Source organism: Oncorhynchus clarkii, chromosome 16 (genome assembly GCF_045791955.1).
Source record: "Oncorhynchus clarkii lewisi isolate Uvic-CL-2024 chromosome 16, UVic_Ocla_1.0, whole genome shotgun sequence".
Lineage (NCBI taxonomy): Eukaryota > Metazoa > Chordata > Actinopteri > Salmoniformes > Salmonidae > Oncorhynchus > Oncorhynchus clarkii.
Window position 1 is genome coordinate 66,553,766 of NC_092162.1, and position 22,446 is coordinate 66,576,211.

Below are 22,446 nucleotides of genomic sequence, written 5' to 3' on the forward strand. Positions count from 1 at the left end.
AGATCTCGTACAACGCTGTGTACAACTCCCTTCACAGAACAGAGCAAACGGGCTCTAACCAGAATAGAAAGAAGAGTGGGAGGCCCCGGTGCACAACTGAGCAAGAGGACAAGTACATTAGAGTGTCTAGTTTGAGAAACAGACGCCTCACAAGTCCTCAACTGGCAGCTTCATTAAATAGTACCCGCAAAACACCAACGTCAACAGTGAAGTGGCAACTCCGGAATGCTGGCCTTCTAGGCAGAGTTGCAAAGAAAAATACACATCTCAGACTGGCCAATAATATAGATAGATTAAGATGGGCAAAAGAGCACAGACACTGGAAAGAGAAACTCTGCCTAGAAGGCCAGCATGCCGGAGTCGTCTCTTTGCTGTTGACGTTGAGACTGGTGTTTTCCATTAAAAATCTGCCGTTTCCAGCTGCAATAGTCATTTACAACATCAACAATATCTACACTGTATATCTGATCAATTTTATGTTAATTTAATGGACAAAAAAAAGTGCTTTTCTTTCAAAAACAAGGACATTTCTAACTGACCCCAAACATTTAAACTGTGGTATATGTATTTTGTCTTCAGAATGTCAAATAGACTGCAATTAATTAAAGCCAAGGGAATAACATATTTATTATCAGGGTAGCAAATATGGACAAAACGATTATTCATGAATTTCAATACAATTCAAACCAGTCCCACGTGCCCATAAAAATGCTGCAATAACTGTCACAGTCAAGGGGATGAGATTGCCACAGACAGCACACGAGCAGAGTTCCAGAAGCTTGTTCTCCCATACAGAAAGACAGAGTTCCAGAATCTTGTTCTCCCATACAGAAAGACAGAGTTCCAGAATCTTGTTCTCCCATACAGAAAGACAGAGTTCCAGAATCTTGTTCTCCCATACAGAAAGACAGAGTTCCAGAATCTTGTTCTCCCATACAGAAAGACAGAGCTTCAGCTTTGCTTTCTCTGTCACCGCGTTTCTCCTGTAGTACTGCCAGTCTGGACAGGGACAGGGACAGGGCTCTCTGAGCCACAGTCTGTGTTCACCAGCTGTCGGCTGTACTGGGCCAGGGTAAGGTACAGGAACTGGTACTGCTCACTGGTCTGTATCATACCACCCCTGACAAAACAAACAATCAATCAATCACATTTATTTTATAAAGCCTTTTTTACATCAGCAGTTGTCACAAAGTGCTTTACAGATACCCAGCCTAAAACCCCAAAGAGCAACACAGAGCGGCAGAGAGTGAAGGAGCAGCATCCCCAAGCTCCGCATCTAAGATCCCTATCACTACAGCACTTTTTAAATAACTCAAGACAAATTTCAAATGCATTGTTAGAAGCAAGGTGCTCACTTGATAGTTTACTTGATAGAAACAGAGTTTGATTGAAATGTGCTTGGCGTTTTACTACCAGCAGCAGGGCAGCAGCAGGGCAGTGTGTAGTAGCTAGTACCTGTCGAGGCGTAGCTTGCAGACGATTCCGAGCACGTCAGCCTTACTGGTGTGTTTTAGCTGCAGGCATCCAATGCTGCTGGCGATGAAACAACCTGTTCTACCAATCCCTGCACTGTAGTGGAGAGCATATGACAAATTAAGTCAAGTAGAGTCACAGCATGTCTGACTCCAACCTGATCCTCCTGACAACCTGTTCTACCAATCCCTGCACTGTAGTGGAGAGCATATGACAAATTAAGTCAAGTAGAGTCACAGCATGTCTGACTCCAACCTGATCCTCCTGACAACCTGTTCTACCAATCCCTGCACTGTAGTGGAGAGCATATGACAAATTAAGTCAAGTAGAGTCACAGCATGTCTGACTCCAACCTGATCCTCCTGACAACCTGTTCTACCAATCCCTGCACTGTAGTGGAGAGCATATGACAAATTAAGTCAAGTAGAGTCACAGCATGTCTGACTCCAACCGGATCCTCCTGACAACTTGTTCTACTAGTCACCACTTTTTAAAATGTGAAAGGAACGTGAAGGCAGCCAGGTGTCTTATAATAAACAACACAGACAGAGAAACACGTGATGGAGACATTGGAAATCCTGAGAGTCTCCAGACAACGGTCCTAAATTAGCAGAGCAGAAATTTGACGAACTGACTTGTTGGAAAGGACATGTATCTATTCTCCAGCCTCTGCTACAGTATTTGTCTGCAATACACAGTCCACATACAGAACATACACGTATCGAACACAAAACAAAATGAATTCCATAGCATTCACCTTTGTCGTCAGTAAGTGAACTCAAGCTAGTCACGGTAAATCATCATTGTAAGAATTTAATTCTGACTGACATGGTATGTGAAATGGAGCCTCCCTTAAGGGTGTCCACATACTTTTGTATATATACTGTATAAACACACTGGAAGCGAGAACCGTTCAATTAGCCTCGGACTGTTTTCTTATCAAGGACATTCTATAACATATGCCAATGTTAGTTCTCTCACATTTATCAAAGTGACAGTTAATGACAGCTCGTGTTAAGGGTTGTGTTGATGAGAGCCAGTGTTAAGGGTTGTGTTGATGAGAGCCAGTGTTAAGGGTTGTGTTGATGAGAGCCAGTGTTAAGGGTTGTGTTAATGAGAGCCAGTGTTAAGGGTTGTGTTGATGAGAGCCAGTGTTAAGGGTTGTGTTAATGAGAGCCAGTGTTAAGGGTTGTGTTGATGAGAGCCAGTGTTAAGGGTTGTGTTGATGAGAGCCAGTGTTAAGGGTTGTGTTAATGAGAGCCAGTGTTAAGGGTTGTGTTGATGAGAGCCAGTGTTAAGGGTTGTGTTAATGAGAGCCAGTGTTAAGGGTTGTGTTGATGAGAGCCAGTGTTAAGGGTTGTTTTAGTGTGGACCTGCAATGGACGATGGTGGTTCCTAGGCCGGGGTGGGACTGCCTGTGTTCCTCCACGTCCACCACCAGTCTGAGCAGAGGTCCAGTACAGTCTGGAGTCTGGTGGTCTGGCCATGTGGAGTACCAGTAGTGCCTCACCTGCCTGCTCTCTGAGCCCACCTGTAGGACACATTGTTGTTAGTAAGTTAACTACTTCATTCATCCATCCATCCATCCGTCCCTTCGTTCATCCATCCCTTCATTCATCCATCCATCCCTTCATTCATCCATCCATCCATCCCTACATTCATTCATCCATCCATCCCTACATTCATCCATCCATCCCTTCATTAATTCATCCATCCATCCATCCATCCATCCATCCCTTCATTAATTAATCGATCCATCCCTACATTCATCCATCCATCCCTACATTCATCCATCCATCCCTTCATTAATTCATCCATCCATCCCTTCATTAATCCATCCATCCATCCATCCATCATCCATCCATTCATTCATTCATTCATTCATCCACCCATCCACCCATTCATCCCTTCATTAATTTATCAGTCCATCCATGCATTCATTTATTCATCCATCCATCCCTTCTTTCATTCAGAAGTGTTGAAGTTCTGAAACTGGTGTAACCCAGAGCTTTTACTGGCATTATGAGATGTTCAGACAACAATAACCTACTATCTCACCTGAATAATTATGTCTCGAATTGTGTAGCCATCACATTCTTTCACAATGGCCACTCTGAGCTCAAATCTGCCATAGCTGCCCTCCTTCTCTGGCCAGTAAAGCTCACACTTCTGAAACACAGAACACACTTTCTGTATACTTCAGACATGAACCAAAGTCTCTAACAAGGATTTTATAAACCATCTCTGCTTTATCACCAATGGGTCTGTCAAAGGAAACCCGTTAGGAGGTTAGACTTCAAGATTTATTGACACACCCGTGCATCAATCTAAGAAACATAATAAGAAAATCCCCATCAAAATCTGTCAGTTTAAGATAGAGATATCTTTTTACATGGGCTGTGCGTCTCAACCCACTGCATCCGCCTATGTCGGCCTTCCCCATCTGTGGTGGAAGGTGGCCGAGCCACAGCGGTGTTTGTCAGACCAGGAGACATCCCATCTGCGGTGGAAGCTGGCCGAGCTACAGCCGTGTTTGTCAGACCATGACACATCCCATCTGCGGTGGAAGGTGGCCGAGCTACAGCCGTGTTTGTCAGACCAGGAGACATCCCATCTGCAGTGAGACATCTCATCTGTGGTGGAAGGTGGCCGAGCCACAGCCGTGTTTGTCAGACCAGGAGACATCCCATCTGTGGTGGAAGGTGGCCGAGCTACAGCCGTGTTTGTCAGACCATGAGACATCCCATCTGCGGTGAGACATCCCATCTGTGTTGGAAGGTGGCCGAGCCACAGCCGTGTTTGTCAGACCAGGAGACATCCCATCTGTGTTGGAAGGTGGCCGAGCTACAGCCGTGTTTGTCAGACCATGAGACATCCCATCTGCGGTGAGACATCCCATCTGTGGTGGAAGGTGGCCGAGCTACAGCCGTGTTTGTCAGACCAGGAGACATCCCATCTGCGGTGAAACATCCCATCTGTGGTGGAAGGTGGCCGAGCTACAGCCGTGTTTGTCAGACCAGGAGACATCCCATCTGCGGTGAGACATCCCATCTGTGTTGGAAGGTGGCCGAGCTACAGCCGTGTTTGTCAGACCATGAGAATCTTGAAAATTGGTCTTCTCACGAAAACGTCCATGCAAATTAACAGGACCACTCGACAGAAAGATAAGACTCTCACACACCTTATTCCTTATGATACATTTTTTGACTCTTTGTTGCCATTTATTGATGTGTTTCTATGGGTTTTAGTAGAAAAGGCCAAATTCAATATTTTATCCCCCCCCAAAAAAAAAAAATATATATATATATATATATATATATATATATATATATATATATATATATACAGTTGAAGTCTGAGATTACAAACACTTAGGTTGGAGTCATTAAAACTAGTTTTTCAACCACTCCACAAATTTTCTGATAACAGACTATGGATTTGACAAGTCGGTTAGGACATCTACTTTGTGCATGACACAAGTGATTTTTCCAACAATTGTTTACAGACAGATTATTTCACTTATAATTCACTGTATCACAATTCCAGTGGGTCAGAAGTTTACATACACTAAGTTGACTGTGCCTTTAAACAGCTTGGAAAATTCCAGAAAATGATGTCATGGCTTTAGAAGCTTCTGATAGGCTAATTGACATAATTTGAGTCAAATGGAGGTGTACCTGTGGATGTATTTCAAGGACTACCTTCAAACTCAGTGCCTCTTTGCTTGACATCATGGGAAAATCAAAAGAAATCAGCCAAGACCTCAGAAATAAAATCGTTGACCTCCACAAGTCTGGTTCATCCTTGGGAGCAATTTCCAAACGCCTGAAGGTACCACGATCATCTGCACAAACAATAGTACGCAAGTATAAACACCATGGGACCACACAGCCGTCATACCGCTCTTTGGTGCAAAAAGTGCAAATCAATTCCAGAACAAAAGCAAAGGACCTTGTGAAGATGCTGGTTCAAAAGTATTTATATCCACAGTAAAACGAGTCCTATATCGACATAACTTGAAAGGCCGCTCAGCAATGAAGAAGCCACTGCTCCGAAACCTGCCATAAAAAAAGCCAGACTATGGTTTGCAACTGCACATGGGGACAAAGATCATACATCAAACAAAAATATAACTGTTTGGCCATAATGACCATCATTATGTTTGGAGGAAAAAAGGGGACGCTTGCAAGCCGAAGAACACCATCCCAACTGTGAAGCACGGGGTGGCAGCATCATGTTGTGGGTGTGCTTTGCTGCAGGAGGGACTGGTGCACTTCACAAAATAGATAGCATCATGAGGGAGGAAAATGATGTAGATATATTGAAGCAACATTTCAAGACATCTGTCAGGAAGTTAAAGTGATGAAAGAAATAAAAGCTGAAATAAATCATTCTCTCTACTATTATTCTGACATTTCACATTCTTAAAATAAAGTGGTGATCCTAACTGACTTAAGACAGGGAATTTTTATTAGGATTAAATGTCAGGAATTGTGAAAAACTGAGTTTAAATGTATTTGGCTAAGGTGTATGTAAACTTCCGACTTCAACTGTATATGTACATATATATTTATTTTTTGTTTAACATAAAGGGGTCCTACAATTTGAAATCAAATAGCTAAATGAACTAAATTAAATAGCTAAAAAGGTGTTCTACTAAGCTGAAATATGGATTGTTTTAACAACCTCTACTAGCGTAGTAGAACCACCCCCCCCCCCCCCCCCCCCCACACACACACACACACACACACAACGGCTTAGACTTTTAGAGGTTAGGAGAGAAATGGAAGCAGGATGGGATTTCACCTCCTTCTTCTCCTTCAGCTTGGTGATCATGACAATGGTGGTGGATCTCTCCTGCCACACCATTTCCCAGAAGTCAAGCACGGTGTTGAGCATGGGGCCCTGGGTGGCGATGTAGGCGCTAGGTGCACCGTTGTAACCCTGCGTGGGCGACAGCAAGATTATGGGGCTCTGTCATTTCCACTTTGACTTCCTGTGGGTTTCCTTGGTTGACATCATGATACACCCACGTAAATCAACTATATCACTCTCCACATCCTTAACATCCTCTGTGCAATGCGTATGCTATACTTTCACACAACCTTTTATATACATTTTTATGACCTTTTTGCATGACTTCATGTTCACCTACTTACACTTCTTCATCCCCATAAGGTCTAGAATGACTTTAAGTCTGCGTAACTTAAACACAAATAAAAACAAATTACAGGTGGTTCTAACCTTTATGTAGTTAGCGTTAATGTATCTTTCAGTCTCGCCCGCCTCCTCTGCTGCTGCGGGGTTCCTCAGACACACACGGGTCTCAGGATCTGGTTAAACATGATTATAGTTTATACATAGGTTATTATATTGTCTGGGTGCCAGTGTGTTTCGGGATTTATCAACTCATGCTTATCAATTTTTACTTAGTCACTCACTTGGCAGTATGGTCTTGTATCTGTCCTTTAAAGCTCGTCCTGGAATATCCAGCTCTGAAGGGTTCACAAAGTTTGGAGGAATTTTCTGTTGGAAAAAACGGACAGGCTTAAGGTCCAGATTCAACTTGATCCTGCTTGCAGTCAATTGTCTGCACATAGTAACAGTTACAGTAGATACCAACCTGGTACTCTGAGTTCAGCCTGCTGGTCTCTTCAGACGCCTCCTGCAGCTGAGAGGGGGTCAGAGGGCGTGTTGAGGTCCTCAGCAGGTGGAGGATGGTCTCTCTGGGAGTGGAGATGGAGCATAGGGTCTCCACTGCTTCCAGACTGAGACTGCTCACGCCCAGCACCAGGGAAACATTGGACCCCCGTCTGAGGATGATTGGAACCACAGAGAGGACAAAACGATCAAGGACTCTATATGCATTTACGTAATGTATCACTTATAGTTTATCATAAAATATATTTTGATTTGTTTAACACTTTTTTGGTTACTGCATGATTCCATACGTGTTATTTCATAGTTTTAATATCTTCACTATTATTCTACAATGTAAAAAATAGTAAAAAAAAAAAAAAACTTGAATGAGTAGGTGTGTCCACACTTTTGACTGGTACTGTAGTTTATCCTGGCCTTGATGACAGTACTGTGAGTTGAATATCATGGATGTGTGTACCTCTCCTGGAGACGGACTGTTTTGCGAGGGGCTGTGGCAGCAGGGCAGGAGGCTGACTGGTCTTTGTCCACAGGGTGTGATGTTGATGATGATGATGTGGATTCTACTGACTCACTCATGGTGCTGTGTTGAATTACTGGTTGAATTGAGTGAAAACAATCCCAAGACAGAGAGAGAGAGAGAGACAGAGACAGAGAGAGAGACAGAGAGAGACAAAGAGGGTGGAGAGAGAGAGAGACAGATAGGGAGGGAGGAAGGGAGAGAGGGGAGGAGGGAGGGAGAGAGAGAGAGAGAGAGAGAGAGGGGAGAGAGCGAGAGAGAGAGAGAGAGAGAGAGAGAGAGAGGGAGGGAGAGAGAGAGAGAGAGAGAGAGAGAGAGGAAGGGGGAGAGCGAGAAAGAGGGGGAGGGAGGGAGGGAGGGAGGGAGAGAGAAAGAGAGGGAGAGGGTGGGAGGGAGGGAGGGAGCGAGGGGGGGAGGGGGAGTGGGAGGGGGAGGGAGGGAGAGAGGGAGAGAGATCACATTATTTCCTTACTATGCCTACACAGTGAACACACCACAAAAGTAATTCAATTCAGATGGAATTTAAAATATTTCACCCTACTTGTCAACTCTTCTTGTCAAAAGAACAGCAGTTAATGAAAGATCTCACATCCCCTGAAACTGACATTCACAACACATGACACGCAGTAGAGAAACACCATTGACTAAACATTTATTTTTCAGATCATCAGACATCATTTCTCTCCTTTGTTGCCTGATTGTTGCTAAACTAGGATCTATCCATACCTGAATCCTGGTCTGTCAATATGTCAGAGTAATCCTAAACCAAATGAAATGTCTGCCATTGACATGAACCAACCACAGTGAGAAACAGAAAGAGAGAGAGAGGGAGAGAGAGTAACACAGTGAGAAGTAGAGAGTGAGCAGGCACAGACATGCAGTCTTTTTGACACAGTGACTCAGTATGTTAATAGCTAGCCTCTTCTTTGGCTTCAGGTGCACATGTCTAAACGTGAGAGTGGATCAATCACTGAGAAGTTCCTGGAGGGAAAAGAAGGGGGAGAATGTTGTAAAGCTGGTATTGTAAAGCTGGTGTTGTAAAGCTTGTATTGTAAAGCTGGTGTTGTAAAGCTGGTATTGTAAAGCTGGTGTTGTAAAGGTGGTGTGTAAAGCTGGTATTGTAAAGCTGGTGTTGTAAAGCTGGTATTGTAAAGCTGGTAATGTAAAGCTGGTGTTGTAAAGCTGGTATTGTAAAGCTGGTATTGTAAAGCTGGTGTTGTAAAGCTGGTGTTGTAAAGCTGGTATTGTAAAGCTGGTGTTGTAAAGCTGGTATTGTAAAGCTGGTAATGTAAAGCTGGTGTTGTAAAGCTGGTATTGTAAAGCTGGTATTGTAAAGCTGGTAATGTAAAGCTGGTGTTGTAAAGCTGGTATTGTAAAGCTGGTATTGTAAAGCTTGTATTGTAAAGCTGGTATTGTAAAGCTGGTATTGTAAAGTTGGTGTTGTAAAGCTGGTGTTGTAAAGCTTGTATTGTAAAGTTGGTGTTGTAAAGCTTGTATTGTAAAGCTGGTAGTGTGAAGCGGATGTTGTAAAGCTGGTGTTGTAAAGCTGGTGTTGTAAAGCTGGTATTGTAAAGCTGGTATTGTAAAGCTGGTGTTGTAAAGCTGGTGTTGTGTTGTAAAGCTTGTATTGTAAAGCTGGTATTGTAAAGCTGGTATTGTAAAGTTGGTGTTGTAAAGCTGGTGTTGTAAAGCTTGTATTGTAAAGTTGGTGTTGTAAAGCTTGTATTGTAAAGCTGGTAGTGTGAAGCGGATGTTGTAAAGCTGGTGTTGTAAAGCTGGTGTTGTAAAGCTGGTATTGTAAAGCTGGTATTGTAAAGCTGGTGTTGTAAAGCTGGTGTTGCAAAGCTGGTAATGTAAAGCTGGTGTTGTAAAGCTGGTGTTGTAAAGCTGGTGTTGTAAAGCTGGTATTGTAAATCTGGTATTGTAAAGCTGGTGTTGTAAAGCTGGTATTGTAAAGCTGGTGTTGTAAAGCTGGTGTTGCAAAGCTGGTAATGTAAAGCTGGTGTTGTAAAGCTGGTATTGTAAAGCTGGTGTTGTAAAGCTGGTATTGTAAAGCTGGTATTGTAAAGCTGGTGTTGTAAAGCTGGTGTTGTATTGTAAAGCTTGTATTGTAAAGCTGGTATTGTAAAGCTGGTATTGTAAAGTTGGTGTTGTAAAGCTGGTGTTGTAAAACTTGTATTGTAAAGTTGGTGTTGTAAAGCTTGTATTGTAAAGCTGGTAGTGTGAAGCGGATGTTGTAAAGCTGGTGTTGTAAAGCTGGTGTTTTAAAGCTGGTATTGTAAAGCTGGTATTGTAAAGCTGGTGTTGTATTGTAAATCTTGTATTGTAAAGCTGGTATTGTAAAGCTGGTATTGTAAAGTTGGCGTTGTAAAGCTAGTGTTGTAAAGCTTGTATTGTAAAGTTGGTGTTGTAAAGCTTGTATTGTAAAGCTGGTAGTGTGAAGCGGATGTTGTAAAGCTGGTGTTGTAAAGCTGGTGTTGTAAAGCTGGTATTGTAAAGCTGGTATTGTAAAGCTGGTGTTGTAAATCTGGTATTGTAAAGCTGGTATTGTAAAGCTGGTATTGTAGAGCTGGTATTGTAAAGCTGGTGTTGTAAAGCTGGTGTTGTAAAGCTGGTGTTGTAAAGCTGGTATTGTAAAGCTGGTGTTGTAAAGCTGGTGTTGTAAAGCTGGTGTTGTAAAGTTGGTATTGTAAAGCTGGTATTGTAAAGCTGGTATTGTAAAGCTGGTGTTGTAAAGCTGGTGTTGTAAAGCTGATATTGTAAAGCTGGTGTTGTAAAGTGGATGTTGTAAAGTTGGTGTTGTAAAGCTGGTATTGTAAAGCTGGTGTCGTAAAGCTGATATTGTAAAGCTGGTGTTGTAAAGTGGATGTTGTAAAGTTGTTGTTGTAAAGCTGGTATTGTAAAGCTGGTGTTGTAAAGCTGATATTGTAAAGCTGGTGTTGTAAAGTGGATGTTGTAAAGTTGGTGTTGTAAAGCTGGTGTTGTAAAGCTGGTATTGTAAATCTGGTATTGTAAAGCTGGTATTGTAAAGCTGGTATTGTAGAGCTGGTATTGTAAAGCTGGTGTTGTAAAGCTGGTGTTGTAAAGCTGGTATTGTAAAGCTGGTGTTGTAAAGCTGGTGTTGTAAAGCTGGTGTTGTAAAGTTGGTATTGTAAAGCTGGTATTGTAAAGCTTGTATTGTAAAGCTGGTGTTGTAAAGCTGGTGTTGTAAAGCTGATATTGTAAAGCTGGTGTTGTAAAGTGGATGTTGTAAAGTTGGTGTTGTAAAGCTGGTATTGTAAAGCTGGTGTTGTAAAGCTGATATTGTAAAGCTGGTGTTGTAAAGTGGATGTTGTAAAGTTGGTGTTGTAAAGCTGGTATTGTAAAGCTGGTGTTGTAAAGCTGATATTGTAAAGCTGGTGTTGTAAAGTGGATGTTGTAAAGTTGGTGTTGTAAAGCTGGTATTGTAAAGCTGGTGTTGTAAAGCTGGTGTTGTAAAGCTGGTGTTGTAAAGCTGGTGTTGTAAAGCTGGTATTGTAAAGCTGGTATTGTAAAGCTGGTGTTGTAAAGCTGGTGTTGTAAATCTGGTGTTGTAAAGCTGTTATTGTAAAGCTGGTATTGTAAAGCTGGTGTTGTAAAGTGGATGTTGTAAAGCTGGTGTTGTAAAGCTGTTTTTTTTGCCAATAGGTGAATCAGTAGAGTCATTCCTCAGTGACTCTAGGCTCAAGGCAGCTGCAAATATGCAATGATTTATTCATCATACTAACATAAACGTTTGCATACAGTATATTTGCTGATGAAGACCTTGAAGCGGGATTGTATGACAGAAATAAATAACGTACCAAAAAAATAAATAGAAATAATCTCAGAGAAGTACAGTGCCTTAAGAAAGTATTCACATCCCTTCACGTTTTCCCAATGTTGTATTACAGCCTGAATTTACACAACACCCCATAATGTCAACGTGGAATAGTGGTTTTCATTAATATATATATATTTTTTACTAATGAATGAAAAATGAAACAATAAAATGTCTTGAGTCAATAAGTATTGAACCCCTTTGTTGTGGCAATCCTAAGTATGTTCAAGAGTGAAAATGTGCTTAACAAGTCACATAATAAGTTGCATGGACTCACTCTGTGTGCAATAATAGTGTTTAACATGATTTTGAATGCTTACCTCATCTCTGTACCCCACACATACAATTTATCTGTAAGGTCCCTCAGTCAAGCAGTGAATTCCAAACACAGATTCAACCACAAAGAGCAGGGAGGTTTTCCAATGCCTCACAAACAAGGTAATCTATTGGTAGATGGGTAATAAAAAATAAAAAAGCAGACATTGATTATTCCTTTTGAAGTGAAGTTATTCATTACACGTTGGATGGTGTATCAATACACCCAGTCACTACAAAGATAAAGGCGTCCTTCCTGACTCAATTGCTATGAGCCAAAGGTGACTTTAAAACAGTCACAGAGTTTAATGGCTGTGATAGGAGAAATCTGAGGATGGATCAACAACATTGTAGTTACTCCACAATACTAACCTAACTGACAGAGTGAAAAGAAGAGAGCCTGTGCAAGATACAAATATTCCAAAACATGCTTCCTGTTTGCAACAAGGCACTAAATTAATACTGCAAAAATGTGGCAAAGCAATTCACTTTTTGTCCGGAAAGCGTTATGTTTTTGGGGAAAATCCAATGCAACACATCACTGAGTACCACTCTCCATATGTTCAAGCATAGTGGTGGCTGCATCATGTTATGGGTATGTTTGTCATCGTTAAGGACTGGGGAATTTTTCAAGAATAAAAAATAAATGGAATGAAGCTAAGCACAGGCAGAATTCAAGAGGAAACCTGGTTCAGTCTGCTTTCTACCAGACACTGGGAGATGAAGTCACCTTTCAACATCACAACAACCTAAAACACAAGGCAACACAAGGCGACATCTACACTGGAGTTGCTTAGCAAGAATACAGTGAATGTACCTGAGTGGCTGAGTTACAGTTTTGACGTACAGGTAAATCTACTTGAAAATCTATGGCAAGACCTGAAAATGCAAAAGATCAACAACGAATTTGACAGATGTTTTAAGAATTTTGAAAAGAATAATGGACAAATGTTGCACAATCCAGGTGTGGAAAGCCCTTAGAGACTAACCCAGAAAGACTCACAGCTGTAATCACTGCCAAAGGTGCTTCTACAATGTATAGACTCTTTCTAAATTTGCCAACATTTCTAAAAACATGTTTTCACTTTGTCATTATGGGGTATTGTGAGTAGATGGGTGAGAAAAATACATCAACGTAATCAATTTTGAATTCAGGCTGTAACACAACAAAAGGAGAATACATTCTGAAAGCACTGTAAATAGCTTTCAAGTTTGATATGAGCTCAAAAGCATTTTCAAAGAAAATATATATATTTTTTTCAAATAAAAATAGAAACATTTAAAATATAAATATAAATAAGACTTCAGTGACTATTAGAATATTAAATGATGAAGAGGTGATGTGTTTATTTATAGTTAAGCAAAAAGGCCCAAGGGGCTGTGGTATATGGCCAATATACCACGGCTAATGGCTGTTCTTAAGCACGATGCAACGCGGAGTGCTGGGATACAGCTCTTAGCCGTGGATATTGGCCATATGCTCACCCCGTTATCATCCAGAAGGTCAGTACAGGTCAGAACAGGTGCATCAAAGCTGGCATCAAGAGACTGAAAGACAGCTTCTATCTCAAGGCCATCAGACTGTTAAATAGCCATCACTAGCACGTCAGAGGCTGCTGACCTATATACATAGACTTGAAATCACTGGCCACTTTAATAAATGGAACACTAGTCACTTTAATAATGTCTACATATATCCTGCATTACCCATCTCATATATATATACTGTATTCCATACTATTCTACTGCATCTTAGTCTATGCTGCTCTGACATTACTCATCTCATATGTATATACTGTATTCCATACTATTCTATTGTATCTTAGTCTATATATTCTTAATCCCATTCCTTTCCTTAGATTTGTGTGTATTGGGTATATGTTGTGTAATAGTTAGACTACTTGTTAGATACTGCTGCACTGTCAGAGCAAGAAGCACAAGCATTTCTCTACACCCGCAATAACATCTGCTAATCATGTGTATGTGACCAATAAAACGTGATTTGATTTGATTTGACATACCACAAACCCCCCCAGGTGACTTATTTCTATTATAAACTGGTTGTCAACATAATTAGAACAGTAAAAATACATATTTTGTCATACCTGTGATATGCGGTCTGATATACCACGGCTGCAGGCCAATCAGCATTCAGGGCTCAAACCACCCAGTTTATAATTATTACATAACAACAAAAATATGGTAAGGAAGCTCAGAACATAACCGTACGCCGTACTGTAAGGATGGAAGACTGAGCTGAAATCATGCATCAGCTGGGCTGAAACGCTGCCTCAGACTGACTAGCGAGTCTTCCATGTTCTGGGCGAAAAAGTAAGGTTAATTCCAAGTGATATGATGACGGGGTAAACATTATAACAAGCTGAAGACAATCTGTAGTTTATCCGCAGGCAATACAGTACAGCATGCACATGCCTCTTGGTTGTCACTATCACACTGTCAATGAGATAGGCCCAGCAGGTAACTCACCAGCGCAAGGGGACTGCAAGTCGAAGTTGGCCCTCAGTTATCGCCTCTCTCCTTGTGTTCCTGTGTACCGTGTGGATGTGTGTTGGACCAAGGTCTCAGTCCAGACGAGACCAGCAGCACAGACACAGGCAGGTTTGACTCTTTTACTGCTTGGCTTTATAGGGAAGCTTATGAGACAATCATTTTTTTCTTCCTTTTTTCTACCTCTCCACCGCTTCCTCTCTACCCACCCACCCACTCATACTCTCATACCCTCATTTCCACACCCGCACCCGCACACGCACACGAACACACACAACATTCAAGGCTGCCTCACCCCTGCAGACTCAGTGCCACTGGCTTTGTGTAACCTCCAAGGAGAGCACACTAACCTCAAATGTGAATTTTGATGTTGGCTATTATTTTCTCTACAGCAACAAGGGACCAATGTCCACAATTACAACAATGCAACCATTGAGAGAATAATATACTATGTCAAATGTAAGAGCCCTATTGCAAGTATTTTCTCATTTCATCACAGTGTCTCCACAGTGCAAAAGTGAATAACAGTCGCTGTGGGCGAAATGGTCTAATGTTTATGAAATTGTCGTGAAAATAAGCATTGCTGTGATGGAAACAGCTGGGTGACAAAGTGAATAACAGGGTTATTTTATTCATTCATTTATTTAGCCTTTATTTAACCAGGTAAGTCATTGATACCACATGATTTTTTACATGAACAACCTGAAATACATCAATAATGTTGATAGAACACGGGTATTAGTCTTCTTCCTGTAGAAACGCTGAATAGTTTCCTATTATGGGGCGGCTGTCACGACTTCTGCCGAAGTCGGCCCTTCTCATTGTTCGGGTGGTGTTCGGCGGTCGACGTCACCGGCTTTCTAGTCACTACCCATCCATTTTTCTGTTTCGTTTTGTTTTGTCTGATTACACACACACACCTGTTTTACATTCCCTCATTACATTCCCTGTTTAACCATCTGACATACATTTCTGTTCTGTTCCGCGATTGTTCATGTCGTTAGTGGTTGTGTTTGTGTTTGTGTTTGTGTTTGTGTTTGTGTTTGTGTTTGTGTTTGTGTTTGAGTTGTGTTGTATGTTCCTATTTGGAATTTTGCTTTATTCTTTGAGTAAAACTCAGTTGGATTACTCTATATCTGTGTCCTGCACCTGACTCCGCTTTCACTCTGCACCCAGTCGCTTACAGCGGCAGGGTAGCCTAGTGGTTAGAGCGTTGGACTAGTAACCGAAAGGTTGCAAGTTCATATCCCCGAGCTGACAAGGTACAAATCTGTCGTTCTGCCCCTGAACAGGCAGTTAACCCACTAGGCCGTCATTGAAAATAAGAATTTGTTCTTAACTGACTTGCCTAGTTAAATAAAAAATGTGATGTTGATTTACCACAGTGCAATGTGGGTATTTCATCTAACAACCTGGTCATCAATGCTAAGACAAAAAGGACAGGTAAATATTACAGTAAGTTTGTGGAAGTGGAACTTCGGCACAAAACAATTTATTGTATATTAAAGCTCATAGTAACACGTTGGCGGTATTCACATTGGAGGTAGTGTTGTGTTGATCCATGTAGGTGGCCAATGCAACACATGAAACTTGGTGAGGGTGAATGTGCTTGCTGTGATTCTGCTTAATTCTAACGTCAGATCTACTATGCATCACCGTACAGCTATCACAGATGAGTCAGGCTTGTGGTGGTTGCTACGTGGGAGGTCAATCGGCCTGAATCTGGTAACAAGAGTTTGTGCAAGCCACTTCCTGTCATGCCAATACAACACTTCCTCTTGTTAACAGACATTCATTGGACTGCTTAAGTCACTAAGCCATACAGTGTTAGTCAGACACATGATAAACATGAATGTAAATACAGCGCCAGACTGTGAGACTGTAGATTTATAAGTCAGTTCCGATATTGAGGACTACATCTCATAGACTTTGCCCAGATGGATTCAATAAATCAACGTAGCCCGAATGAAAGATACTATGAGGCATACAGTACATGAGTAATCAATAATTTACATGATGTGGAAAATGTGAGCTGAAGCAAAGCTATCGTTCAACCTATATCCTTTAGTAGTGCTCTGAACAGTTGAATGGAGATCCATATAGACCATTGCATGACCAGCTGTGATGATGATATGTGTCCTTTCACGTCTCCTCCCCACGCAGGCCAGGCAGTGAAACTCGTGATGTGATGAGGATGTTTTGTTTGTCCTTTTACTTCCTACTGATGAATATGTCACACACACACATCCCACTGGGCACAGATGTCAATTCAACATCTGTTCAACGTTCATTCAACGTCAATTTCATTGAAATGACATGGTTGCAACAGTGATTCAACCGGTGTGTGCCCAGTGGGACTGTTGTTGCCCTTGAAACATTGTTACACAACACTCTGCAAATAGTACAACAAGAATGTGTTAGAAACAGTAATATATTTTGATTGAATTAGACTGTATGCTACACAACAGTAATATTGTACCCCACACGGTTGAATTACTATCAATACAATCCTTGTACATAGTGACGTATAAGTCATCAACAGCAGGGGGCACTGCATGTTTTAGTCTTATCGTTTTCTGATTGGTTTTCACAATGCTGTATTCATGAGCTATTGCACACTAGGACAAATCTAATAAAAAGCAAGGTTATGTAATCATTATTCAAATGGTTTTGCCAGTACAATGTCAGTTGCTCTTCAGAGAGTATCTAATTTTGGATTTTCAGAGAGGGTCTAATTTTTGTATTTCAGCAGATGTCAGTTGAGTGATTTTATGTTGCATTTGTCTTGCCTGGAAAATGACTAATGCTTTTGATTTGGCAATGCTATATTTTGGTTTTCTGTTGAAATACAGATTGCTGTGTATCATAGAGTATAGTCAGTGCATGTCTCCAGTCAGAGAAAAGTGTTCTGATTCTTCTAGGGGTTCTGAAGTGTTCTGATGCTTCTAGGGGTTCTGAAGTGTTATGTTGTTTCTAGGGGTTCTGATGTGTTCTGATGCTTCTAGGGATTCTGGAGTGTTCTGTTGTTTCTAGGGGTTCTGAAGTGTTCTGATGCTTCTAGGGGTTCGGAAGTGTTCTGTTGTTTCTAGGGGTTCTGAAGTGTTCTGATGCTTCTAGGGGTTCGGAAGTGTTCTGTTGTTTCTAGGGGTTCTGAAGTATTCTGATGCTTCTAGGGGTTCTGAAGTGTTCTGTTGTTTCTAGGGGTTCTGGAGTGTTCTGATGCTTCTAGGGGTTCTGAAGTGTTCTGTTGTTTCTAGGGGTTCTGAAGTGTTCTGATGCTTCTAGGGGTTCTGAAGTGTTCTTCACTCCACATACTGTAAGCATTGAAATAAAATAAAAACAAAAGCCTATGTCTCTTCCTGATCAGAATATATGAGCATCATAAAGGTGTTCCAGAACTTCCATCAGACAACAAATTGTGTAATATCCCAGAGGATAAATGTCCCTGTAATATCCCAGAGGATAAAAGTCCCTGTAATATCCCTGAGAATAAAAGTCCCTGTAATATCCATGAGGATAAAGGTCCCTGTAATATCCATGAGGATAAAAGTCCCTGTAATATCCACGAGGATAAAAGTCCCTGTAATATCCATGAGGATAAAGGTCCCTGTAATATCCCAGAGGATAAAAGTCCCTGTAATATCCCAGAGGATAAAAGTCCCTGTAATATCCCTGAGGATAAAAGTCCCTGTAATATCCAGAGGATAAAAACCCCTGTAATATCCCAGAGGATAAAAGTCCTTGTAATATCCCAGAGGATAAAAGTCCCTGTAATATCCCTGAGGATAAAAGTCCCTGTAATATCCCTGAGGATAAAAGTCCCTGTAATATCCCAGAGGATAAAAGTCCCTCTAATATCCCAGAGGATAAAAGTCCCTGTAATATCCCTGAGGATAAAAGTCCCTGTAATATCCAGAGGATAAAAGTCCCTGTAATATCCCAGAGGATAAAAGTCCCTGTAATATCCCAGAGGATAAAAGTCCCTGTAATATCCATGAGGATAAAAGTCCCTGTAATATCCAGAGGATAAAAGTCCCTGTAATATCCCTGAGGATAAAAGTCCCTGTAATATCCCTGAGGATAAAAGTCCCTGTAATATCCCTGAGGATAAAAGTCCCTGTAATATCCCAGAGGATAAAGGTCCCTGTAATATCCATGAGGATAAAAGTCCCTGTAATATCCCTGAGGATTAAGGTCCCTGTAATATCCAGAGGATAAAGGTCCCTGTAATATCCTTGAGGATAAAAGTCCCTGTAATATCCCTGAGGATAAAAGTCCCTGTGATATCCCACAGGATAAAAGTCCCTGTAATATCCCCAATTATAAAGGTCCCTGTAATATCCATGAGGATAAAAGTCCCTGTGATGGTCCAGAGGATAAGTCATACTCAAATTCTAGCTCAGGAAAAAGTTTATAGCATTGCATTGATGGATTTGATTACACATCCGTATTTGTAATCACTTCTGTATAAGTAATGTACGATGATTGTTGCCAACATCTAAAGTCAAGACCTGAGTATCAAAACAAGTTACCGATCACAATTTATATGTCTCTGTCATCAAAGCAGAGCACAAGGCATAACATGTTCATTTAACCTGTCCTGGGGCACTTTAAAGTATTCATCAAATCGAACAGCGAGCGCCACTCCCCAGTACCCTGCTTCCCCACAGCACTCACCCTGAGAGAGAGAGACAGAGAGACAGAGAGAGACAGAGAGACAGAGAGACAGAGAGACAGAGAGAGAGAGAGAGAGAGAGAGAGAGAGAGAGAGAGAGAGAGAGAGAGAGAGAGAGAGAAAGAGCTGCTCTGCACTGAGGGCTTGTGATGTAATATGTTCCAGATGAGGAGGAGAGCTTTGCAGGGAATCCCCAGGGCTCGAACACAATGAATCAGTGCCTGGAGCAGAAGTCATACTCAGCTGTAGAAGACAGACACCCCACCCTAAAACCGTCCTGTACTCTTCCACAGTGGTGGCCAAAGCAATAGCCAGGCCAGAGCACGGAGAGGACGCAACAGAGGGGCACCAGAGCACGGAGAGGATGCAACAGAGGGGCACCAGAGCAAAGGACAAGACAGAGACAGCCACCCAGGAGCTCCATGTTGTCACACACAGACTTCTCCATATAGCTCTCCGGGTTAACACATGCATGTGAGACTCTAATGGCCTATTACTTAATACATACTGTAATATAACTCAGTGTGAAGGGTTTACTAAACCTCTTAATGTCTAAAAGCACAATAACTCATGATAAGCAGGATGGATCACTTCCAGAGAGAGTGTGTCTGCTTTTCATTGGTTACCATGCCAAAGTTAATGGTTGTATCATTTTTGTTTGTTTTGGTAATGGCCCATAAAACCATCATAGTCTCCACCCGTGTAAACACTGTCTATCAGACTGTTTACAGGTACTCACAATAAACCCAAGTGCCAATCAAATTTGCCCCTAAGATTGGATTGAATCTTCTTACTCAACCATGGCTTGGGTCAGAAGACATGGATACAGGTTGACCTGGGGAAGGGTGGGGTGCAGTACCACGGCTCACCATGACTTCAGCACTGGGCTCTAGATCATTGGAAGCCTGGATCTCTAGAGCTCTCCTCTGGTCATCTGGAGTCAATCATAGGCCTGTTGAGGACTTGGGATACATCTAGGGGGGAACATCTGAAACACCCCTGGACGGGTTAAGGGACTGCTTAATGCCTTTACGTTGTTGTGTTGCCCATTCATCAATTTACTAAGACCTCTGGATAGTAGGTCAAAATAAACTCAAATAACTTGTCTTTATTGAATTAACATTGTATAGAGAGGGTAGGACACAGTGAAAAATAGTGAAACATGAAAAAAGTTCTCCTTTTTAGATAAAACTATACTAAATATATTCACGTCACCAAAACGTTTATTAAAACACACTCGCCTCTGTCATCATGAAGTGCTTTGAGAGACTAGACTACCCACTTCCATTTTCTTTTTGGTGTAGCCGGAGGACAGATAGTTTCCATCCTCCTTTGTGTACGTTGACTTCAATACAAAATCTAGGAGGCTCATGGTTCTCACTCCCTTCCATAGACTTCCACAGTAATTATGACAACTTCTGGAGCACTTCCTCCAACCTATTAGAGATCTTGCAGCGTGAACTGACATGTTGTCCACCCAATCAAAGGATCAGACAATGAATCTAGTACTGAAATCATAAGCTACAGCTAACTAGCACTGCAGTGGTGTGTAGTTGACTCAAAGAGAAATACAATAGTTGAACAGTTTGAACAAATTCATTTCTTCAAAAATGAAGGAGAAGCAAGAGAGAGAGAGAGCTAGCTATATTTCATTGTATTTTTTTCACTTTCGCTTTCACTTACTTAGCTAGTGAATTCAGCTAGCTAGTTTAGCCTACTCAAACACCCACCCCAAACAGAGAGGGATGCTATGTTAGCTATCTGACTATGGCTATCCAACAGAGAGGGATGCTATGTTAGCTAACTGACTATGGCTAACTAACACTGGAACTCTCCCAAGTCAAGTTAAGCTTTTGGTTGTATTAGTTTATTGCCACCTGGGGCCTGCCGGTGTAACTGCTAAACTGCTGATTCTACACTGTACTGCATGATTGTAGTGGGTTTACCAACGCGTTAGTTCTAGTAGCTATGTTGACTATGACGTTAACTAATATGGTGACAACGATGTCGGCTGTCTGTAGCGGTTCTGCTATGAAGGTTTGGCTTGGAAAGGTTGTTTTTGCATGGTCACAGACAGCTGTTGTGTTCTGCACTGACGTCCACAAGCGAAGGGAAAAGGTGAGAGGAGGAGAGTACGTAGATGTGAGAAAGAATTATACAACGAGCAAAGTGATCATGCTGTTTGTATGTGGCTGCTATGAAAGTAAACTGTGTTTGCGGGTGGTCAAGGGGTATATTCATTCCAAAGTGTTTCTTAAATGGAAGCAAACGGAATGCAATGGGGATAAACATACCTGCATTTGTCCAATAGAAACTCTCATTTGCAACTGTTTGGACTAATGATCACACCCCAGATCAGCTACTGTAGATGCAGGCAAGAGTGTGCAAGGCGGTATTGAATGTGTCACTGTCTGTCACCCTGATTACATTTTTTTTTTCTTGACCTGTGCACCTACATTGTAAACTTTAATTTGTAGTTCTGGTTGGAGCGACCTCATAATAGGGAGAATTAGAGTATCATGTTGTAGTCTAAACCTATATATGTTACATTGAGCTGGGTGAATAGAATATCAATAACAGTCATCCAATATGTTGTAATATACATACGGAGAAGAAAAATCATCCTCCCTAATCTTAAACGGCACCAGCCACCACTGGTAGGACACCAGGGGATGGATTTGAGGTACAGCACATTACAGAGATATCATTTCTGTGGTTGTTGAAGTAATAAAATAATGCAATCCTCTCCTCAGCTGTTAGTAATACTGGACATTTCCTGTGAGTAAGTCGTAGTTGTTTTGAAAGCTTTACTCTCAGGCAAGGTTTCTCAGAACGGCTCTAGTACTTGTTCTCCCTGTGGCATTACCGTCACAGAGAATGTGCAGGAGAAAGGCTTTTGGAGAGGGTCCAGGTTCAGCTGATCAGGTCTCAGGTTTCACTTCATTCTGCAGACATGTTGAGCTACTAGCCAGCTGGAGTGTTTGGTTACTGTGAGGGACGGCCCCACGCCTTTGGACTAATGAAGTTTAGAGGATCTGAAAGATCGTCACCCTCCATGAGTCCAGTGAAGCAGAAATGAAACAAAGCACTTTACTGTGAACACTTCAATGTGATCGGTTCTCCATATGTAATTCATTAATAACGGAACGTTTCAATGTGATCGGTTCTGCATATGTAATTCATTAATAACGGAACGTTTCAATGTGATCGGTTCTCCATATGTAATTCATTAATAACAGAACGTTTCAATGTGATCGGTTCTGCATATGTAATTCATTAATAACGGAACGTCCGCCACTAGAATGAATGACAGCAAACATCACATAATCAGCTCTGTTGATGTTCTGCAGTGCAAACCTCTGGCTGGCCTCCTATACAGTCATAAGGGGAATATTATTACATGAACTAGCATGGAGAGGATGTATGTATGGTCTCTGTGTGCTGGATGTGAACCTTATT

General features: G+C 41.6%; 1 protein-coding gene across 2 annotated transcripts; it reads right to left on the reverse strand.

Moving 5' to 3' along the window:
• Positions 1-602: 602 nt before the first annotated feature.
• Positions 603-14,492, reverse strand: LOC139367752 (tyrosine-protein phosphatase non-receptor type 7-like). Of its 2 annotated transcripts, XM_071106073.1 has the most exons (11): positions 8,378-8,558; positions 8,193-8,251; positions 7,592-7,727; positions 7,097-7,286; positions 6,915-6,999; positions 6,718-6,806; positions 6,280-6,417; positions 3,532-3,642; positions 2,847-3,004; positions 1,456-1,569; positions 603-1,120 (listed from the first exon to the last, which is right to left on the reverse strand). In XM_071106073.1, the coding sequence occupies exons 3-11, from the start codon at positions 7,708-7,710 to the stop codon at positions 970-972; spliced, it is 1,155 nt and encodes a 384-aa protein (XP_070962174.1). In that variant the 5' UTR covers positions 7,711-7,727; positions 8,193-8,251; positions 8,378-8,558; the 3' UTR covers positions 603-969. The 2 variants fall into 2 exon arrangements, with proteins under 2 accessions (XP_070962174.1, XP_070962173.1); XM_071106072.1 differs by lacking the exons at positions 8,193-8,251; positions 8,378-8,558 and adding an exon at positions 14,292-14,492.
• Positions 14,493-22,446: the final 7,954 nt, after the last annotated feature.

Coding starts and splice junctions, on each gene's coding strand:
- LOC139367752 (XM_071106072.1), bottom strand. CDS start 7,710: ATGAGTGAGTCAGTAGAATCCACATCATCATCATCAACATCACACCCT. Junction 3,643..6,279: donor AGCTGAAGGAGAAGAAGGAG/GTGAAATCCCAT, acceptor TCTGTGTTTCAG/AAGTGTGAGCTTTACTGGCC. Junction 1,570..2,846: donor ACCACCATCGTCCATTGCAG/GTCCACACTAAA, acceptor TCTCCACTACAG/TGCAGGGATTGGTAGAACAG.